Source organism: Plecotus auritus (assembly GCF_963455305.1).
Source record: "Plecotus auritus genome assembly, chromosome: 9".
NCBI classification, from domain to species: domain Eukaryota; kingdom Metazoa; phylum Chordata; class Mammalia; order Chiroptera; family Vespertilionidae; genus Plecotus; species Plecotus auritus.
Genome location: NC_137783.1, coordinates 135,757,314 through 135,774,068, shown reverse-complemented (window position 1 = coordinate 135,774,068; position 16,755 = coordinate 135,757,314). Strand labels below are relative to the sequence as shown.

General features: G+C 52.5%; 2 protein-coding genes across 5 annotated transcripts in view; both read right to left on the bottom strand.

The window, feature by feature from the left end:
• The window catches only part of UBE2L6 (ubiquitin conjugating enzyme E2 L6), a 58,166-nt gene extending 46,132 nt beyond the window's left edge, over nt 1-12,034 (bottom strand). For 2 of the 3 annotated variants that reach the window (XM_080688341.1, XM_080688343.1), the window contains exons 1-3: nt 11,963-12,034; nt 11,786-11,829; nt 1,260-1,863 (exon numbers count right to left, since the gene is read on the bottom strand). The gene's annotated coding sequence lies outside the window, so the exon portion shown is untranslated. Of the gene's footprint in view, nt 1-1,259; nt 1,864-3,174; nt 3,217-11,785; nt 11,830-11,962 lie in introns of those variants that run through there. The other variant, XM_080688342.1, reaches the window with a different exon arrangement.
• On the bottom strand, nt 10,225-14,851 carry YPEL4 (yippee like 4). Of its 2 annotated transcripts, XM_080688353.1 has the most exons (6): nt 14,621-14,779; nt 13,957-14,050; nt 11,963-12,288; nt 11,786-11,829; nt 11,321-11,429; nt 10,225-11,152 (listed from the first exon to the last, which is right to left on the bottom strand). In XM_080688353.1, the coding sequence occupies exons 3-6, from the start codon at nt 12,101-12,103 to the stop codon at nt 11,063-11,065; spliced, it is 384 nt and encodes a 127-aa protein (XP_080544479.1). In that variant the 5' UTR covers nt 12,104-12,288; nt 13,957-14,050; nt 14,621-14,779; the 3' UTR covers nt 10,225-11,062. The 2 variants fall into 2 exon arrangements, with proteins under 2 accessions (XP_080544479.1, XP_080544478.1); XM_080688352.1 differs by lacking the exon at nt 13,957-14,050 and having other exon boundaries at nt 14,621-14,851.
• Between the last annotated feature and the right edge of the window lie 1,904 nt (nt 14,852-16,755).

Genomic DNA, 16,755 nt, shown 5'->3' with positions numbered 1-16,755 from the left:
GTCAATAAGACATGCAGCTGAAGAGGCACAGCCTTCTGTTAGCAACCTGGGCATCTTTAGTTCAGAAGTTGTATATTGGGAAGCCACAAAAAAGAAGAGGCTGTTAAACTCAGGCACAGGGATGATTTTGTCCAGGGCGAGGGCATGGAGAAAGAAGAGGGCCAAGGTCAAATCTTGCAGAAGTGTACATATAGATAGCAAGGGAGGGAAGAAGACCCACAGGAAGGGACCTGAAAAGGAATCTTTGCAGAAGTAGAAGGTAATCCATTCTAAAAGTAATGGGCATTTCAAGACTCATATAGTCAATGGAGGCAAATGCTAAAGATAGGCTATGTGTAATAATGACTGAGAAAAGAATGGTGGATCAATAATGAGGAGGTCATTGATGTTTCCAGTAGAAACCATTTCAGTGGAAATGAGGGGCAGAAGCCAGACTGCATGGATTTAAGAATGCGTGGGACAGGAAGGAGAGATGATAAAACCGAGTAGCGTTGTGGGAAGTTTCATGGCAGGTTGTGGGAAGACTTGAGCATGTGTAGGCTGTGGGGAAAAATATGGGCTGTGTCCTTCCACTCTAATCTCAAGGTAATTTCAGTTGCTTTTCTTGAGTTCTGTTACATCTTTCTGAGATAACAGAGTCCAAAACTTCCCACAAACTAGATGTTGGCAAACTTGTGTTATAAAGAGCCAGTGAGTAAATATACTAGGCTTTGTTGGCCATAGGGTCTTGTTGCAACCACTCAACTCTGCCTTTGTAGTGTGAAAGCAGCCAGAGACAATATGTAACCAAATGAACATGGCTGTGTTCCAATGAACTTTATTTACAAAAAAAACAGGCAGAGGTCAGGATTTGGCTTGTGGGCTGCAGCTTGCTTGACCCTTGCTCTAGGCTCATGGAAAGGGATTGAAAATGCAATAAATGGGGCAATTGATGAAGCAAGAATAGGATCAAGACCTCAGGGGAATATCTTAGCCTCAGAAATAAGGTTCTTGCATCTATTGGGGCACTGTTGCAGTCTGACTTCTTCTTCGAGTGTCTGCCTTGTGCTCCTCCACTGTGAGCACCTTGGGGCCCGGAATATTTCACAGCAATGATTCCAGAACCTTCCACACAGGAGGTGCTTAGACACATATGTGGTTGAGAGATGCAAGACTAAGAGGTGCCAATTGTGGAAGGAGAGGAAATTGAAGAGGTTCAAAGGGAAAGGTCTCTATCATCTCAGTGAATTAGGAGCCATGTGATTAGTAACCCCGCTTACCTCTGTGGATGTTTAAGCAGGAAGCCAAATCTTCTCCAATGTTTCAGATTCAGTCCTCCCGAGAGGCAGAGGTCTTCCCATCTCACAATTACAGAATTCCATGAGATTTACCCAAATAGAGATCTGGGTAGGACTCTGAGCATTGAGGAAGAAGACAAAGAGAGTACCTCCCGACTGGTCCTGGACTCGCTGTGGGGACAGCAGGGAGGGAGGCTACTGCAAAGCACTGGCACATTATGGAAGGATGCAGAGGTGGGGTGGGGTGGCGAGGAGCCAAATAGCTCCTGGGTAAATTTTTTTTACACTCCTATAACAAGTTGGACCATGTCTAGCTGTTTCTGGCCTCCATTTTTGTTTTACTTCCCTAGGAAGGTATGGAGCCAAGCAAAGATTTGGAAAGCAGAGAGTGAAAAAGGAAGTTCCCTTTGTGCAGCTCATCTTTGGGTACGGGATTCCAGAGACTGGAGGCTGAGCTGAGAGGGACCAAGTACAGTCCATTCTTTCAGTCTGCAGGCCGATGCTCTATCCACTGAGCCAAATTGGTTGGGGCATACAGTCCATTCTTGATGGGGAACTGAAGTCCACTCTGCCCTGGGAAGCAGGCCTGCAGATTAAGGCAAAAGCAACAGAAAGCAGAGGGTGAGGAGGTGGGATGTGTCTCTTGGCAGAGAAAAGGGCAAGGGCATCTTCTTACCCTTTTACCAACTCAAATGATGTCATTGGAGTTGAGCAAGGGGCTCAAGGAAAGTGTTCAATCCTTGCTATTCTTCTTCCTAGGTTCTCACTGACTTTCCAATCTACCCTGAACACATCCCATTTCCCCACATTTCAGTCTTTGTGTTTGTGGTTGCCTCTCCTTGCCATTCCTGGTCTCCTTCCTCCTGTCTTCTTGATGGAAGTCCTTTCTATTCTTCAAGTCTTAGATGCTACTTTCTCTAGGAAGACTTCTTAGATTCCATTCTCTATTGGGAGCAACACTTCCCTCCTCTGAATTCCTTGTCTGTCACTAGGGAAGTCATTTAGTCATTATCATCTAGTAGTAAACAAGTATTGAGGACAAAAGCCAGGCAGCTCTGTCTTCCTTTCACCCATAGAACATTACCCAGACACAGGCCCTTCAGAAGTGGGGACTGTACAAATACTGTACAGGTTCAGACTGGTGCCGCATTCCCTTGACCAGATTCCTATGGCAGTTCTCTCTCTGCTAAGTTAGGGCCCTGTATGCACCAGTCCTAGCCTGTAGCTACCAGAATCCTGGACTCTTCTCCTCTAGTGGTTCCAGTCCCCTGTTAATTCTGCTTCAAACGTGAACCCAGAGCATTCTTTATCTACCTTACAACTTCCTCCCCTTATCCTATGGGATGTCACCAAGGGGGTCCCTCAACCACATTGATTCAGGAAGCAGATTCTGGGCTATCCATGTCCTTGTAACCTGGTATACCCCAGAGCTCTGGGTTTTCACATGCTGGTCAGAGGGCCTATCAGGCACTCCCATGGAGCTGGCTATAGCTTGATCTCAGCCATACTGGCTGATTTCAATCCCAGTTCACATTTGGCCTGGGTCAGAGAAGTACTTATTAAATAAACTTAATGATGTACATGTGTACATGGGCAGTGCCCCCAAAGAGATGTACTAAGTTTATGGTGCATGTTAACTTGTAAACAAACGTAACTTACTTCTTGCCCTTGGGCAAGTGACACCCCCCATCCTCACCCCATCAATATCTTGGTTTCTATCCTTGAAAAGACAAGCAAGTTGGACAAACTTGCAAAGTTCCTGCTAGTCCTAATCTCTCATTGTGTCCTGGGTATATCTCAGCTTGCTTATCAGAACAGAGATGACAGCCATAAGGGAAGGATTCCTGATCAAGGTGGGAAGGATTCCTGATCAAGGTGGCAGGGATTGGAACCTCACCTGGCTTTTGAGGCCCTTGATGATTTGTGATTTGGAGTTGGACGGTTTTGTACCTGAGGAGGAAGAGAAAGAATACGTTTCCCCTAGCAAGAATCTGAAAATGTTCTTCACCAGAAGGACCACAAGAATTTGAGAACTGCACTGTCCAATAGGGAAGCCACTGACTACGTGCGGGCTATTTAAAAGTAAATGAAATTAAATATATTTTTAAAAGTCAGTTCCTCAGTTGCAGTAGCCACCTTTCAAGAGCTCAATAGCCACATGTGGCTAGTGACTACCCATATTGGATGACGCAGACACAGAACATGTCCATCTTCACACAGAAATGTCTAAAGGCCCTAGCCGGTTTGGCTCAGTGGGTAGAGCATCCCGGGTTCAAGTCTAGTCAAGGGCACATACCTGGGTTGCAGGCTGAATCCCTGGCCCCAGTTGGGGTGCATGCAGGGGGCAACCAGTGGATGTGTCTCTCTCACATCGATGTTTCTCTCTCTTTCCTCCTCCCTTCCACTCTGTCTAAAAATCAATGGAAAAATATCCTTGGGTGAGGATTAACAAAAAAACCAAAACAAAACAAAAGAAATGTCTACATAACAGCAGTCTTCTAGACTAGTAATTTTCAACCTTTCTTTAATTACTAATTACTAGCAATTTTCAACCTTTCTCTAACACATAAACTAATTACTAAAATTCTGCAACACACCAAAAAATACATTATATTTTTTGCTGATCTGACAAAAAATAGGTATAATTTGGATTCATTAACACTGGACGACTATTATGTTGGCGTCATTTTTTAATTTGACAATCTAAGGGAGAAGAGGTTAGTGCCCCTGACTAAAAGTCAGGTATTGCATGTTTTAAAAATTCTGTGGCACGCTGGTTGAAAATCGCTGTTCTAGACCAATCTTTTGCAAATAAAGAAACTGAGGCACAGAGAGGAGATATGACCTCACCAAGCATGTTATGGGCAGATCTGGGCCTAGAGAAAAGGTGCCCTGACCCCCAGGCCTGACTCGCTGTCCTATTCCCTGCTGCCTATTTCCTTCATGTTTCTTTGGACTCCCAACTCAGGGCCTCTAGTGGGCCCAGCACTTGGGCCAGGCGGCTGGGCTGGTCCCAGGGGATGTTTATGACTGAGCAGAGCTCCAGATGCTGCACATTCTTCAAAGGGTCAGACCTGCCCCCAGGCACTCAGGGAATTAGCTTCTCTGAAGAGCCCCAGATCTTCTTTCCGGAGCTGCCCTCTTCCTGGCCAGCCCTGGAAAGCTGGTCGGTTCAGGAGCGCTGTCCGGGCTCTCCCATCGCCTTGGGTGAGGCTCAGAGGCTGCGTGGATTCCCTGTTGGAGCGGTACTTCTGGGCAAGGAGAGGTAGAAGTGGGGCAGGAAACTGTACCCCTTGCATCTTCCTAGGTCTACAAGTCCAGCTTAAGGGGCATCTGGGAACAGGGCTTCTGCCACATTTGGCGGGAAATGGACCTGCCTTCACCTGCAGTGCTGTGGGGGGTGGGGGTTGATGGAAAGAGCCGAGAGTGGGGCATCCTGGGGTGGGGATAGGGAGGTGAGAGGCCAGGGGAGGGGGCGCCCGGGAGCGCCCTGACCTCGCCGGCTGTTGGGAGGCGGAGGGGGATGGGAGTTGGGGGAGAAGAGGGGGGCCAGGCAGCCAATGGGAGGGAGGATCTCGTTTCAAAAGGGTTAACCCACAGCCAATGGGAGCCTGGGGGAGCGGATCCTGCTCACTCCATTCAAGAATCCCAAGTATTCAAGATGGACGGCAGGGAGTGTGGAAGGAGAAAGGGGGCACGGGAGGAAGAGCCAGATCGCCATGGAGAGGGCGCAGCGCCCGGCCACCCGGGCCCTCGGTCCCGGGATGGCGGGTGGAGGCGCGGCCGCGGGGGATGGAGCCAGGCCTGGGAGCGGGGCTGGCGGGGGAGGAGAGGGCGTGAGAGAGGGGGAGCGCGGCCGGGGAGGGAAGCCAAGAGGGAGGGAAGGGCAGAGAAAGAGCCCGGGAAGAAGGAGGTGGCAGGCAGAGGAACGTAACGAAGAGCCATGTGTAGGTATCGGCAGCTCCCAGAAGGGTAACGCCACGGATTTTCGGGTTTCTTCTCTGCTGGGGAGGGGAGGGGTGGTGTGGGCTCTTTCTGTCTCCTCTCTCCCCTCGTTCTCCTCCACTCATGATCTCCTCTATCTTTTCCTTTACAAGCAACTCTTAACTGGGAAGCACTAGGCACGTCTTGCCGGGGCGGCTTCACTGTCACTTTCCAGTGGGGGGGTGTGGTAGGGTGGGGAGGCGTGGGGGGCTCCGCTGAGCAGGGCTGCGGCTGGGCCATCTGTCCGCCCGGGTGTGTGAGGGTGTGGGGCAGGGTGTGGGGCCTTGGCGGGTGTGTTCGGACGGGAGCACCGTGGCCAAAGGGCTGGAGCAGGGCAGGGAGTTGTGCATCTTAAGAAGTTGGACTGAGCTAAGGGACTGTGTGTGGGGGGTGAGGCCCACCCCTGAACTAAGAGTTGTGGGGTGTTCAGGGGTGCGGGAGGTTGGGAGCAGTGTGCTCCCACCCCAGTGCTGGCTGTTTGGGGTAAGTGTGTAGTAAGGGCTGAGTTGTGCAGCAACTGTGAGAGTTGTGTGTGTGCGCGTGCGTGCGTGCGCGCGCGTGTGGTCCAGCCTCGAGGTGTGTGTGTGTGTGGGGGGCACAGTAGGGTGTTGAGGGAGAGCGCCCCTCACCCCTTTCTTCCCCCCTACCCTTCTCATCCCATTCACAGAACATGGCTTTCAGGACCCTCCTGGTCTCCTCCTCCTGTCGCCATGGCTGCGGGGAGGGGGTGGGAGGAGACAGTTGGGGCCAGCCGCTGCCCCCGCTGCTCCAGCTAACCCTCACCGGTCCTTTCTCTCCCTTCCACAGGCTGGGCCCCATCCCCTGCTGCTCTGGGGGGCAGGGGCCGGAAGATGGTGGCCAATGAGGAGGGGGAGTAGAGAGAACTTGAGCCGGGCCTCCCCTCCCCCATTTCCTCCTCGGTCTCTACACCCGCCTCTGGAAGGAGCTGGGGGATGGCTCCTGGGCCCAAGGTGGGGGAGGGGCCCTGCTGGCTGGTGAGTTGCAGGGAATCCCGCTCTGGAATGAGTTGGGTGTGAGAGCTGAGGGGATCTTGGCCCAGGCCCCCTCTCCCTTCTCTTCCCTAGGAGCACTCCTTGGTGAAGAATCTTCCTCTAGCCTCCCTAAAGCTGGCTGGGCAGTCCTGTTTTTGCCCCTCTGCCCTCTGTTGACATGATCCAGTTCCCAGTTGGGACTGGTTTGCCCAACCCCGGAGCAGAGGCCTGGTGACTGACCCTAGCGGGGCCTTAGTTTCCGTCCATTAGAACTGTGCAAACTACGGGACAGGGCCCATGTTTGCAGATTACAGGAACAAACTCTGCCTGGGAAGGCGGGAGAGCCTCCTACTTCCTGAGGGGGGTGGGAGAAGGCTGGAGGGGAAGCCCAGAGGAAGAGCTCCCAACTGGATTCTGTCCTCCATTCCTCCTGTTGGCCGTGGATGGGGGAGAAGGGCATCAGCATGGTCGAAAGGTCGGTACACCCGAGGAACCTCTGCACCCCTGGGCTGGCCACAGTTCACCAGGTCAGAACTAGAGCTGGGCTTCTGGGGCCACAGCTCCAGCCAGGAGTGTGTCCCGCTAGGGCTCTGAATCTTTGGCTCTCCAGGTCCAGTCTTCGAGCTTTGGGTTTTAATCAGTCTCAGGATTGTTTACCCAGAGTTTAAGCCCCCTCCAGTAGGGTAGGATGGGGAAGTCCTGGGTGAGCTTGAAGACTCCCTAATGAGAGTCCCTGGATAAAATAGGAAGCACCCTAGATTCGAATCCCACTGCCAGTGAAAGCCTATCCCTACCACTCAGTATAAGAGACGGAATCACCTTCACCATTTTGATTCATGTTGAATCTATGAAGTGGATTTTGAAGACCTCAGAGGAGATACAGGGCCATGGCATCACTCACAGCTTCCACCTCCAGACCTGGAAGCTTATCTATGCTGCCTGGGGACTTGTGACTATAGTCCCTCACTCTCTGGTCCTGGAGCTTCAGCCAAGATGTGCCCTTGAGGCCTAGAACCCCCTTTATCTAAAAAGGAGAGAGTGCTTTAAAGTAGGGAAGAATAGAGGGCTCTGTGGTCCTGGTGGGCAAGCTTCTCTCCAGAAGAGAAGCTGACAGAGATACAAACCCAGATAATGTGAGTGTCCCCAAAATTTTTGGAATTTCCACCAGTCACTTCCTGTGAAGACGGAGAGTCAAGCTCAAGGTATTCCTTCAGCTGCCTTCTTGCCCCCTGTTCCCCATGCCAAAACTCAAGAAAATGGTGGTCGCAGTGCTGGGTGAGCATGAGGAAGAAGTCGAGGAGTGGAGAGAAAATAGAGGATTAACACTGGGAACAGAGGAAAAGGGAGGGAGGCTGAGTGGGCCGGGGACTGGGAGAGGGGTGAGGAGGCAGGGCCGGCACGCCTCTGCTGCAGGCCGGAGCTCTTTTCACATTGTGCTACTGTCTGCACCTACCACTAGCAGTGCAATGTTAAAAGGGCATTGGCCGTGTAGTGCTACCAGCGCCGGCTGCCTCCTCAGCATCAAGACTTCCTCTCCCATCTGGGCACCAATCAGCTACCCTAGTGGGAATTTGGGAAGCCTTGCTATCACAGGCGAATAGCTCACATTTATGGAAGGGCTGCTATATGCAATCTGTGTGCTAGACCCTTATTACATTATGGTGTGCACTCATGACTTCTTGGCAAGTCACAATCCCATTTCACAGATGGAGAAACTGAGCCAGACCGTTTGAGCAGTATGGCCAAGGTTATAGAACTCTTAAATTGCAGAGCCTGGGTATAACCTTGTCCTGAATCTGACAATTCACCTATCTTTTTGTAGAACCATCTGAAGAGGTTTGGGTAGGTTCTCAACTGAGCTGAGGGGTGGAAGGTTTGAATGCCATCTGCTGGTTGTATGAGGGTATCATCCAAAGTCTGAAGCCTTTAAGGATAAAAGTGGTGGCTTGTTGGCTAAGGAGGTCTCAGACATGGCTTGGGATTGGAGGGTGGTGAATGGAGAAAATTGGGAGAATCCCTGTTATGACCCGAGTAGACCTCTATGAGAAAAAGCAGATGCACAGGAAAGATAAAAGGGCTAACTCGAAAACACTGCTCCCCAGGGATGAGGACATGGATGCTCCTGGCATTCAATGCCTGTGGCTTTTTCTCTGGGTCTTGGCTGTAGAAAGGAGAGCTCATATCCACCTGTAATTCCCAGCATGACCCCTCTTGGTCACAGGTGTTTGATGTTTCTTGAGGGTATACCTGTCTGAACCTCCAAGGTTTAGACCGCATTGCCCACAGCCTGATCTCAGAGACTAAAATGGGATCCCCGGGCCGAGCCCACAGAAGATTTCTTCCAGGAGAGATTGCAGGAGCTTGAAAGCAACAACTATGCCATTTACTCCTTTGCTTCCCACAGTGCCTAGTTGGCTTAGTACGAACTTAAAAGTAAATTGAGAGACAGGCATATTTGGGAGCCTTAAGAAGGCAGCTAGTTTGTGCCCGATTTTCAAGGTCAGAGATTGAAGCTTCAAAAACCCTCCTGAACTTTGCTGCAAGAAATGGGACCAAGAGGGACAGGGTTCTGGGTCCCTTGCTGGAGCCGAGAGGATCTCTAGACATCACCAGGCATGCAGACACTGAACAGGGGGACAGACCGCACCCCCCCCAAGACCTCTCCGATGGGGATGAATTTGCTTTCTTGCACCTGACTTCCAGTTCTCTTCTGTTCTTCTGCCCAGACAGCTCCATTCTGACATCTGACAGTATTGGAGATGCTACACAGTTTATGTCCCATACTTCCTTCAGTCTATTAATCGTTCTGCTTGAGTGTCTTCTCTGGGCACAAAAAAAAGACATTTGACGATGCCACTCCATTCTTGTTAAAAAACAAGAACTTTTCAGTGTTTCCCCAATGCCCTTGGGATGAAATCTTGATTCCCTAAATGGTCTATGACTGCTGCCTGTCTTTCCTGCGTCCTCTCATCTCTCACCCATTTGCACCTATACTCCGGATAGGGGAAACTTATTTCCTCCTCACACTGGCTAAGAGCCACTGACGCAGTTCTCTCTGCCTGAACTATTCCCCCACCTCCCACTCTTCTCTTCACCCACCCAACTTCTGATCCTGCATTTGCCATCACAGTCATCACTTCCGCTAAGCCTACCTTGACTCCTCAGATTTTGACTAAGCCTCTGCTGCATGCTCCCAAGGTTGCTCCCCACCCCTGTTCAGATCCTGTCACCTTCTGTTGGAAGTGCCTGATTACTGTTTGTCCTCCCACTAGACCACCATGAAGTCAGGCCATGCTGCCTCGCTCTTCACTTGAATCTCCAGTGGTTAACACCATGCCTGAAAAGCAATAGTCGTTTTGCAAATATTTGCAGTATCCATGAGTGAATCTGGACATAACAAGCCAGCTTGTTATTTGGTTTTTATAATGTGTACAGTCCTCTCTGCAGTTGTCAGTGACCCAACAACAATAGCAACCTCGCATCACTGCCAAAAATTGCACTTGGGTCACATGATTGCGTTGATGCTGCAATTTTGAACTGTTTTGTTCCACTTTGTATCAATTGCCAGGGCAGCACCTTGGCTGGTCGACTTTCCTCTTAGCCTTAAGTATGGCCGTGAGCTGACCAAAATATGACAGAATCAGGCGCAAAGGCAATGGGACCCAAGAACACCCTAGCTCTGGGATGAGTTTCTTCCAGATGTCCAATCATGAATCCAGGCAAAATGGATTAATCATCAAGGGCTCCGGTAGACTCAAACTGTTTTGGATGCTCCAAATGGAATGACTCACAAAAGCCATCCCTCTTACTAAACAAAACCTCACCTGAATACCTACCTATCCCTTAGTAAAAACTCCAGTGGGGTTGTGCCACAGGCAAAGCAACTGCTGCCCCCTAGCGGCATGAAGGGACGGTGGGGGGAGGTGACTGGTTACTTGCACAAGGAAGGAAAGTCAGAGGACAGCACTTCATAGCTGCTTTTCCTCTTTTTATTAAAAATAAACCCAAACACTTTAAGTCTCATACAAAAGTTTCATTCGCTGGTGGCAGCCACGAGAAAGCCTGGCCCCGTAGCACTGGTTTTCCACCTCCCCTCCCAGGGAGCAGTAGCTGGGCCTCAGGGAATGCCCATAGAGACCGCTCGCTCCGGAAACAGCCAGCTGGGGGTGGGGGCTGCTCCAGAGGCAGCTCTCCCCATCCCACTAAGTGGCAAAGGTTAGATACTGGAAAGTGCCTCTTTAGTGCCAAGATAAACAAGTGGAGTGAAATGGAAACCCCTGTGATTCCTTTATTTCCCAGGGCCTGGGATTTGAGAATTTTCCTTTCACCCTCAGAGACTGGTTTCTCCCTGTGTATGAGGCCCGAACTTCACCCCAACCGAAGCTTTTTCTCTGATATTCTGTGGCCCAGGACATACCAGCCCCTGACTCAAGCTTTGTCCTTTGTTTACTCGAAAAGGTGGAGCAAAAGCAGATTCCTCCTACTGGCCTCTGCCTAACGCATGGCCTGCCATCTCCTCCATTTATAAGACCTTGGGGCTAGGAGGAACCCACAACCACCCCTTCCCCCAGTTCTGCCTCTCTCCTGACTGCTGCCCACTCCTGAGCCTTGGACACCCCTGGAGTACCCCAGACCCCTGTTCCAAAGAGGCCTGGGAGTGATGAGGTGGAGGCGGGAGGGGTTGGTGGGAGCCGGGATCCCCCCAGGGGTGGAGCAGTACTCATGCTGGTATGGACTGCTTGTCAGGGCCAGGAGACAGGTGTGGGAGGGTGGGGCATGCGGAGGAAGGGCACTGCCTGCCTGAGCCCCTCAGTCCCAGCCGTTGTCCTTCACCATGTGTGACATTTCAATGATGTACTTTCCCTCCTTGTACTTCTGGCTCGTCTCAAAGGCTTGCTCCTGGTGGGGAGGGAGTGGTGAATGTGGGACCACGCAGTCCCCGCCAGGTCCTCCTACCTCCTCCTGTATTATTACCCCTGCCCTGAAAGTCCCCCCACCCAGTCCACCCCACTGGGGCTTGGAGGCCATGGAGACTGTCCATTTTGGAGGGTGCCCCCCTGTACTTACATATTTCCAGCCCAGTGTGGTTTTGCAGCTCTCACAGAAAATATCAGCTACCGAGTGGAGCCCCGTGAGCAGAAGGCGCTGTTCTGCCGGCCCACAACCCACGTTGACCCTGTCTCAAGAAACAGGAGGGACCCAGCACCCAGTGGGGTCGCTCTGTCAGTCCAGCCCCCAAACAGCCCAAAGGAACTTCCATCTGGAGAACTTAACCCGCCCAACTGGAAGCCCCCTGCCTTCAGCAACCGGCCTCTTTAGGACTAGTGCCTGGGCCTTCTTCTTCCAACGGGGGAATTCCAGTTCTGCCCAGACTCCCCACAAGAGAACTGCAGCCTGAGTTTCTGAACCCCTTTGCAAGAGGGGATGCAAAGCAGAGTTGCAAGGCCACCTTCTGGCGGCTCACCTTCTTTGTCCACAGAGGAACATTAGGCACACACACAAGCACACACACACAAAGAGAGGTGGACTCACACGGAATTAAACAGGTAGGCTCGGCCATGGCTCCCTTGGAAGGACTGTGGAGACACGGGACAGGCAGTGACTACTGGGTGGCCCTCTGCACCCCTGCTTCAATCCCCAGGGACATGGAGGAGGAAGGGCAGGCTGGTGGGGGAGAGGAGGGGAGTGGCAGGCCCCCATGTGGCGTACCTTGGAAATAAGCTCATCATGTTTGGCCAGGTGTGCTCGGCAGTGGACGCAGCTGTAGGTGCGGTGGCAACGGGGCAGGTAGCTACGGAACGTCTTGGTGGGGAGGCAGGCAGGGCCCGGGCCAGGGTCACAGCTGGGCATGACGGGCTGGAGGACGATGCCCTGGCGGGCTGGAGGGGCCGGCGCTGTGCAGCCCCCACACAGGCGGTCGCAGGTGAAGCAGCGGAGCAGGTTGGCTAGAGCCGTGTTTCAGGGCAGGAGAAATGTGGGGGGGCTGCCCGGCCAGGGCCCCCCCCAGACGTGAACCAGGTAGAAATAGAAGTCACCTGGGAAGAGGGGAAGGTGCATCATCAGGAGAGCTGTGACCTCATGTGGAGCCCCTCCCGAGGGAATGGCGAACCTGGTGCTCATCTCACCCCTGCCCTACGTGCCCCATCGCCATCAATTCAGTGTTGTCGCTCTGAGCCTCCCTGGATTCCCATCTGCTCCGGCAAGCCTGGCAGCAGTTCCAGGCCGCAGGTGCCCTAGCTGGGGAGGCGCTGTCTCACCCCCGCCCCCGGGGCGGGAGCAGCCTCCAAGCATCTCCATGGGGAGCAGCCGCCGGTCCACGCTGCCATGGGAGCCATGCCATCTGCAGGGCTCTCCTTGATTTCAGTCCTCGGTGAGGATCTGCCTCCCACATGCTCTGATAGGCTCTGGGGCTCTAAGCCTCTTAGAATTTGGGTAGTCTGGCAGTTTTTCTATTTCATCGCCTCTATTTACAATACAATTGGCCCTTCCTACATTTTGTGTGGGAGGAGGAGGGGAAGATGAAAGGGAGAGCAGGCCAGGCCAGCAGGTGCACACGCCGTGCTTCATCCCTCTCCTGGCACTAGAACTTCATAGGTGTCTCCTTCTCTACCAAAGACCTTGGAAGTGGCCGTTATTGCCTGATCCTGCCCCTTGGTCCACTCTGTGTGGCTCAGAAGCAGTGGCTGGCTGTCTTCTCAGCCACTGAGCCCCTGGGTCTCTTTCTACTGCTCTTTACAATGACCTTAGCCCTCAATTCAGGATGTAGGCCCCTAGCTATAGGAGAGAAACTCTCCTTCAGGCAAGCAGGAAGGGCAGCACTCCTCCTGGGCTGAGCAGGGCTGGGGGTGTAGTGTATGGATAACATCTTCCAGGAGCAGCAAGAGGGGGACTTGAATTTTCAAAAGCTGTGCTTTGGGGCACAAGACAGAGAATGTTTCCATCTTCTGCTGGGGGCAGGGACAAACAGCAGTGCCCCTGTGGGTGACAGAAGATATATTTGCCAGGTTCTGATTAGGAGTCTTGAGGAAGATGTTGACATCTGTTCAAACTCCAGCCCGAGTGGCTGAGGGAGCTGGAGGCAGAGGATAAGAAGGGAGGTGGCCTCTGGTGGCTCTGATAAGCAGGTGAGATGCTGCCTTCTCCTTCATGGGGCCTTCAGGGCTGGGGCGGGTGGTTTTGCCCAAGTCTGGTTCAGAGGTGCCAGCTGGGTGCTCTGTGGCAAAGGCAGGCTCTGAGGCAGAGCAGAGGCACTGTGGCTCCGGGTAGCCAGGGCGAACAGGCTGTCATCCTGCCCTCTGCAGTGGCTGCTAGTGCCCAGCTGCTCCAGTCCTTCTTGGGGCCGGCAGTCTCTCCATAAAACCCCGGACAGAGACCATCTTCCGTTTCACGTCCTGTCCCTGTGGCTGGGCCCCAGGAAGACACCATGGGCTGAATTCAGGGTGACATTGGGCTCTGGTCGCAAGAAACAGGCTCTCCTCACCAGCACAAACTGGTCAGCATCCACTTCACAGGTCTGCCGCCAACTTTGCCTGTGGTGGCCCTCTGTGCCGCTCCACCTAGCACACCTTCCAGGGCCCAGGAAGGGGCTGGCCAGGTCCCTGCTCAGCCTCCTTCCCCTGGCCTCCGTCACGCCTCCCACCCTCTCTCTCCCCTGCTTCCCCATCAAGCAAAGCAGAGGCTGCACAGGCCAGAGAATCACTCACAGGAGGGGCGGTAGGGGTCATATCTTCTCCATCTCAGATCACAGAGAAAAGCAAGTTGGGCAGATGACAGGGAAAAACAAAGACAAGCGGGGTGCTGGGGAGAGGATGGTCCCTGAGTGAGCCAGAGCTGGACTGTGGGAGGCAGGGGAGAGGGAGGGTTGGGGAGGGCGGGCTGCTGAGCAACCATCACCGACAGCAGAGGCCCCAAGGCAGAGGCTCCAAGAACCAGGTGCGAATCCTGTGCCTCTCAGGGGGAAAAAACGGAGGGGGCCACACGCTCACAATGGATTTTCTCATCTGCTCTGAGGCTTCGGCCCCCTCTGGGCTGGCATTCTCGCATGGTATGGTCCAAAATCATTAGCAGCGCAGCCAGCTCCCGGGGCGGGCTTGGGGTGGGGGGTGGGGGGTCTGCAACAGCCACAAAACAATCAACAGCGATGCCTGATGCAGCAGCCAAAGTTGCCGGGAAATAAGTGCGGAACCGTCAGAGCTTGGTGAGGGATGGAGGAGCTGAGGAGCTGAGGAGCGGAGGCAGCAGGGAGGGGGAAGGGAGGACAAAGGATGGATGAATAATGCTTTTGCAAAGGGGAGAAAGCAACACGCAGCAGGAGGAGGAAATTTGCAAAGGGAAAAAAATTCATTTGGAGAAGGGCTGCCCCCTCACCTTGAGGTCTGCTCCAGAGATCTCCGTCTATCTCTCTCTCTCTCAATCTCTCTGCTCACTCTTCTCTCTTCTCTGTCCGCTCCTTCAATTGGGGTGGGGATGGGGGTGGGGGAGGGGATTTAGGGGCTAAAGACTGGGGCTGCAGAGCTGGCCAGCTGCTGGGGGGCCAGAGGTTGTCTCCCGTCTGTACCTCGGTCTGTGGGTGAATGTAGCTGTGTGTTGTGGAACTGCATCATAACACTGTGAGTCATCCATCCCCCCACCCCCCTCACCTCCCACGTCAGAGCAGGGCTGGGAGACACAGGAGGCGGGTCGGGAGGGAGAAGGCAGGCATCCAGAGAAGGGGCTGGGGGGGCGGGGGGCGGGAAGGAGGTGAGGCAGGGATGGGAACAGAAAGCCGGGACAGGAGGGGTGCGAAAGAGGAAAGGCTGGTTGCTAAGGAGGAAGACAGTGTGGTCAAGGAGAGAGAACCTTGGGGAAGGACAGGGCTGGACAAGGATGGAGTACTGGTGGCAGGGCTGGAGGAAAGGAGGTGGTGAGGCAGGGGACTGTGAGAGATGGATGCAGGGAGTCAGGCTCCTGTACACACATTGAAGATGACATTTCCCATTTCAGCTCGGATCCCAGTCTGACACAGAGAAAAGACGTACTGATTGTCACATACAGCAAATTGTGCCCCCAAGCTTGTGCCAGGTACTTCCTAGCCTCAAAGCCTCAGCTTAAGACCCCCAAAGGAGTCACCGACCAAATAGGACATCTTACATGCAGGAACCTCTGAACCACCTCCAAATTCCTGTGCTTCACGAATGGAGACACCTACATTACAGAAGGTTCCCTGCTGGGTAGTAGACTTTCTGAGGCAGGTGCTCTAGGCCAGCGGTTGCCAACCGGTGGTCCACGGACCACTGGTGGTCTGTGAGGTCCGAAAGGTTGGCGACCGCTGGCCTAGACCACAAGCCAGGAAGTGAGGAAATTAGCAAAACCCCTTTTGGACACAGGGAAATCTAGTGGTAGGGAAAGTGAGGAACGCAGCCTGTTAAGAGACCCACCTAGGCTGTCATCCCCCTACTTGACACAGTGCTTGGCACCTAGAGGACATTAAAATTGTTTTTAATAAAAACAAAAATCCAAGCCCTAGCTGGTTTGGCTCAGTGGATAGAGTGTCAGCCTGCAGACTGAAGGGTCCCGGGTTCGATTCCAGTCAAGGGCATATGCCCGGGTTGTGGGCTTGATCCCCAGTAGGGGGCGTGCAGGAGGCAGCCGATCAATGATTCTTGCTCATCATTGATGTTTCTATCTCTCTCTCCCTCTCCCTTCCTCTCTGAAATCAATAATAAAAAAAACAACCCAAGAATTTCTTCCAGGTATTCTGTAAAGTCAGTCTCTACCCAACAACCTCTCTCCTATTGAGCAGGGAGTTTTACTGGGGACTCTTTCCCTCCTTGAATCCTAGACAGTTAGACAATGTCGATCATTTACCCTGCAGGCAACAGGTTGGGCCACGTCTATAAGCCTCTTGTCACGAGCTTGGGCTTTGGAATCTTGTATTTTTTGCTATGACACTTGCTCACAGTGTGACTTTGAGCAAATGACAGGCTTACACTTTCTGAAACCCAGTTTCTTGTCTGTAAAATATGGGTAATAACAGTAACCAACCTCTTAAAAGTTGTTTTGAAGATTGAATGGGATGATACACATAAAGTACTAAGCATGATGCCTATAACAAGAAAGCATCTGATGTTAGCTTTTAAGTTTTTATTGCAGTTTGAGGAGGGGAAGCTATGATAATGCCATCCATTTGTAAAGTGGCTTACATTTTTCAAAGCCCTTTCAGATATCTTCTTTCACAGACACCCTGTTCAGTCAGTTTTATTATTTCCAGAGGAAGGAGGAGAGATAGGTGGAGGAACTTGCCCAAGCTAGGACTCAAACCCAGGATTTTGGAGACTGAGTCCAGTTATTATAACAACAGCAAACACATATGTAGTGCCAGGGACGGTCCTCTGGGCTTTACAGGTGTAAATTCATTTAATCCTCACTGTCATTGTCATCCTCACTTTACAGATGAGGACTTTTTTCAGTCTAGCTCACATGGTTAATCCAGACTGAGAAACCTGAGATTTTCCTGGTTGCCT

Excerpts from the sequence above, each read along its gene's own strand:
- YPEL4 (XM_080688352.1), bottom strand. The coding sequence starts at position 12,103 with ATGCCCAGCTGTGACCCTGGCCCGGGCCCTGCCTGCCTCCCCACCAAG. Across the intron at positions 11,830-11,962 it reads ATGATGAGCTTATTTCCAAG|TCCTTCCAAGGGAGCCATGG; the intron begins GTACGCCACATG and ends GTGTCTCCACAG. Across the intron at positions 11,153-11,320 it reads CCACACTGGGCTGGAAATAT|GAGCAAGCCTTTGAGACGAG; the intron begins GTAAGTACAGGG and ends CCTCCCCACCAG.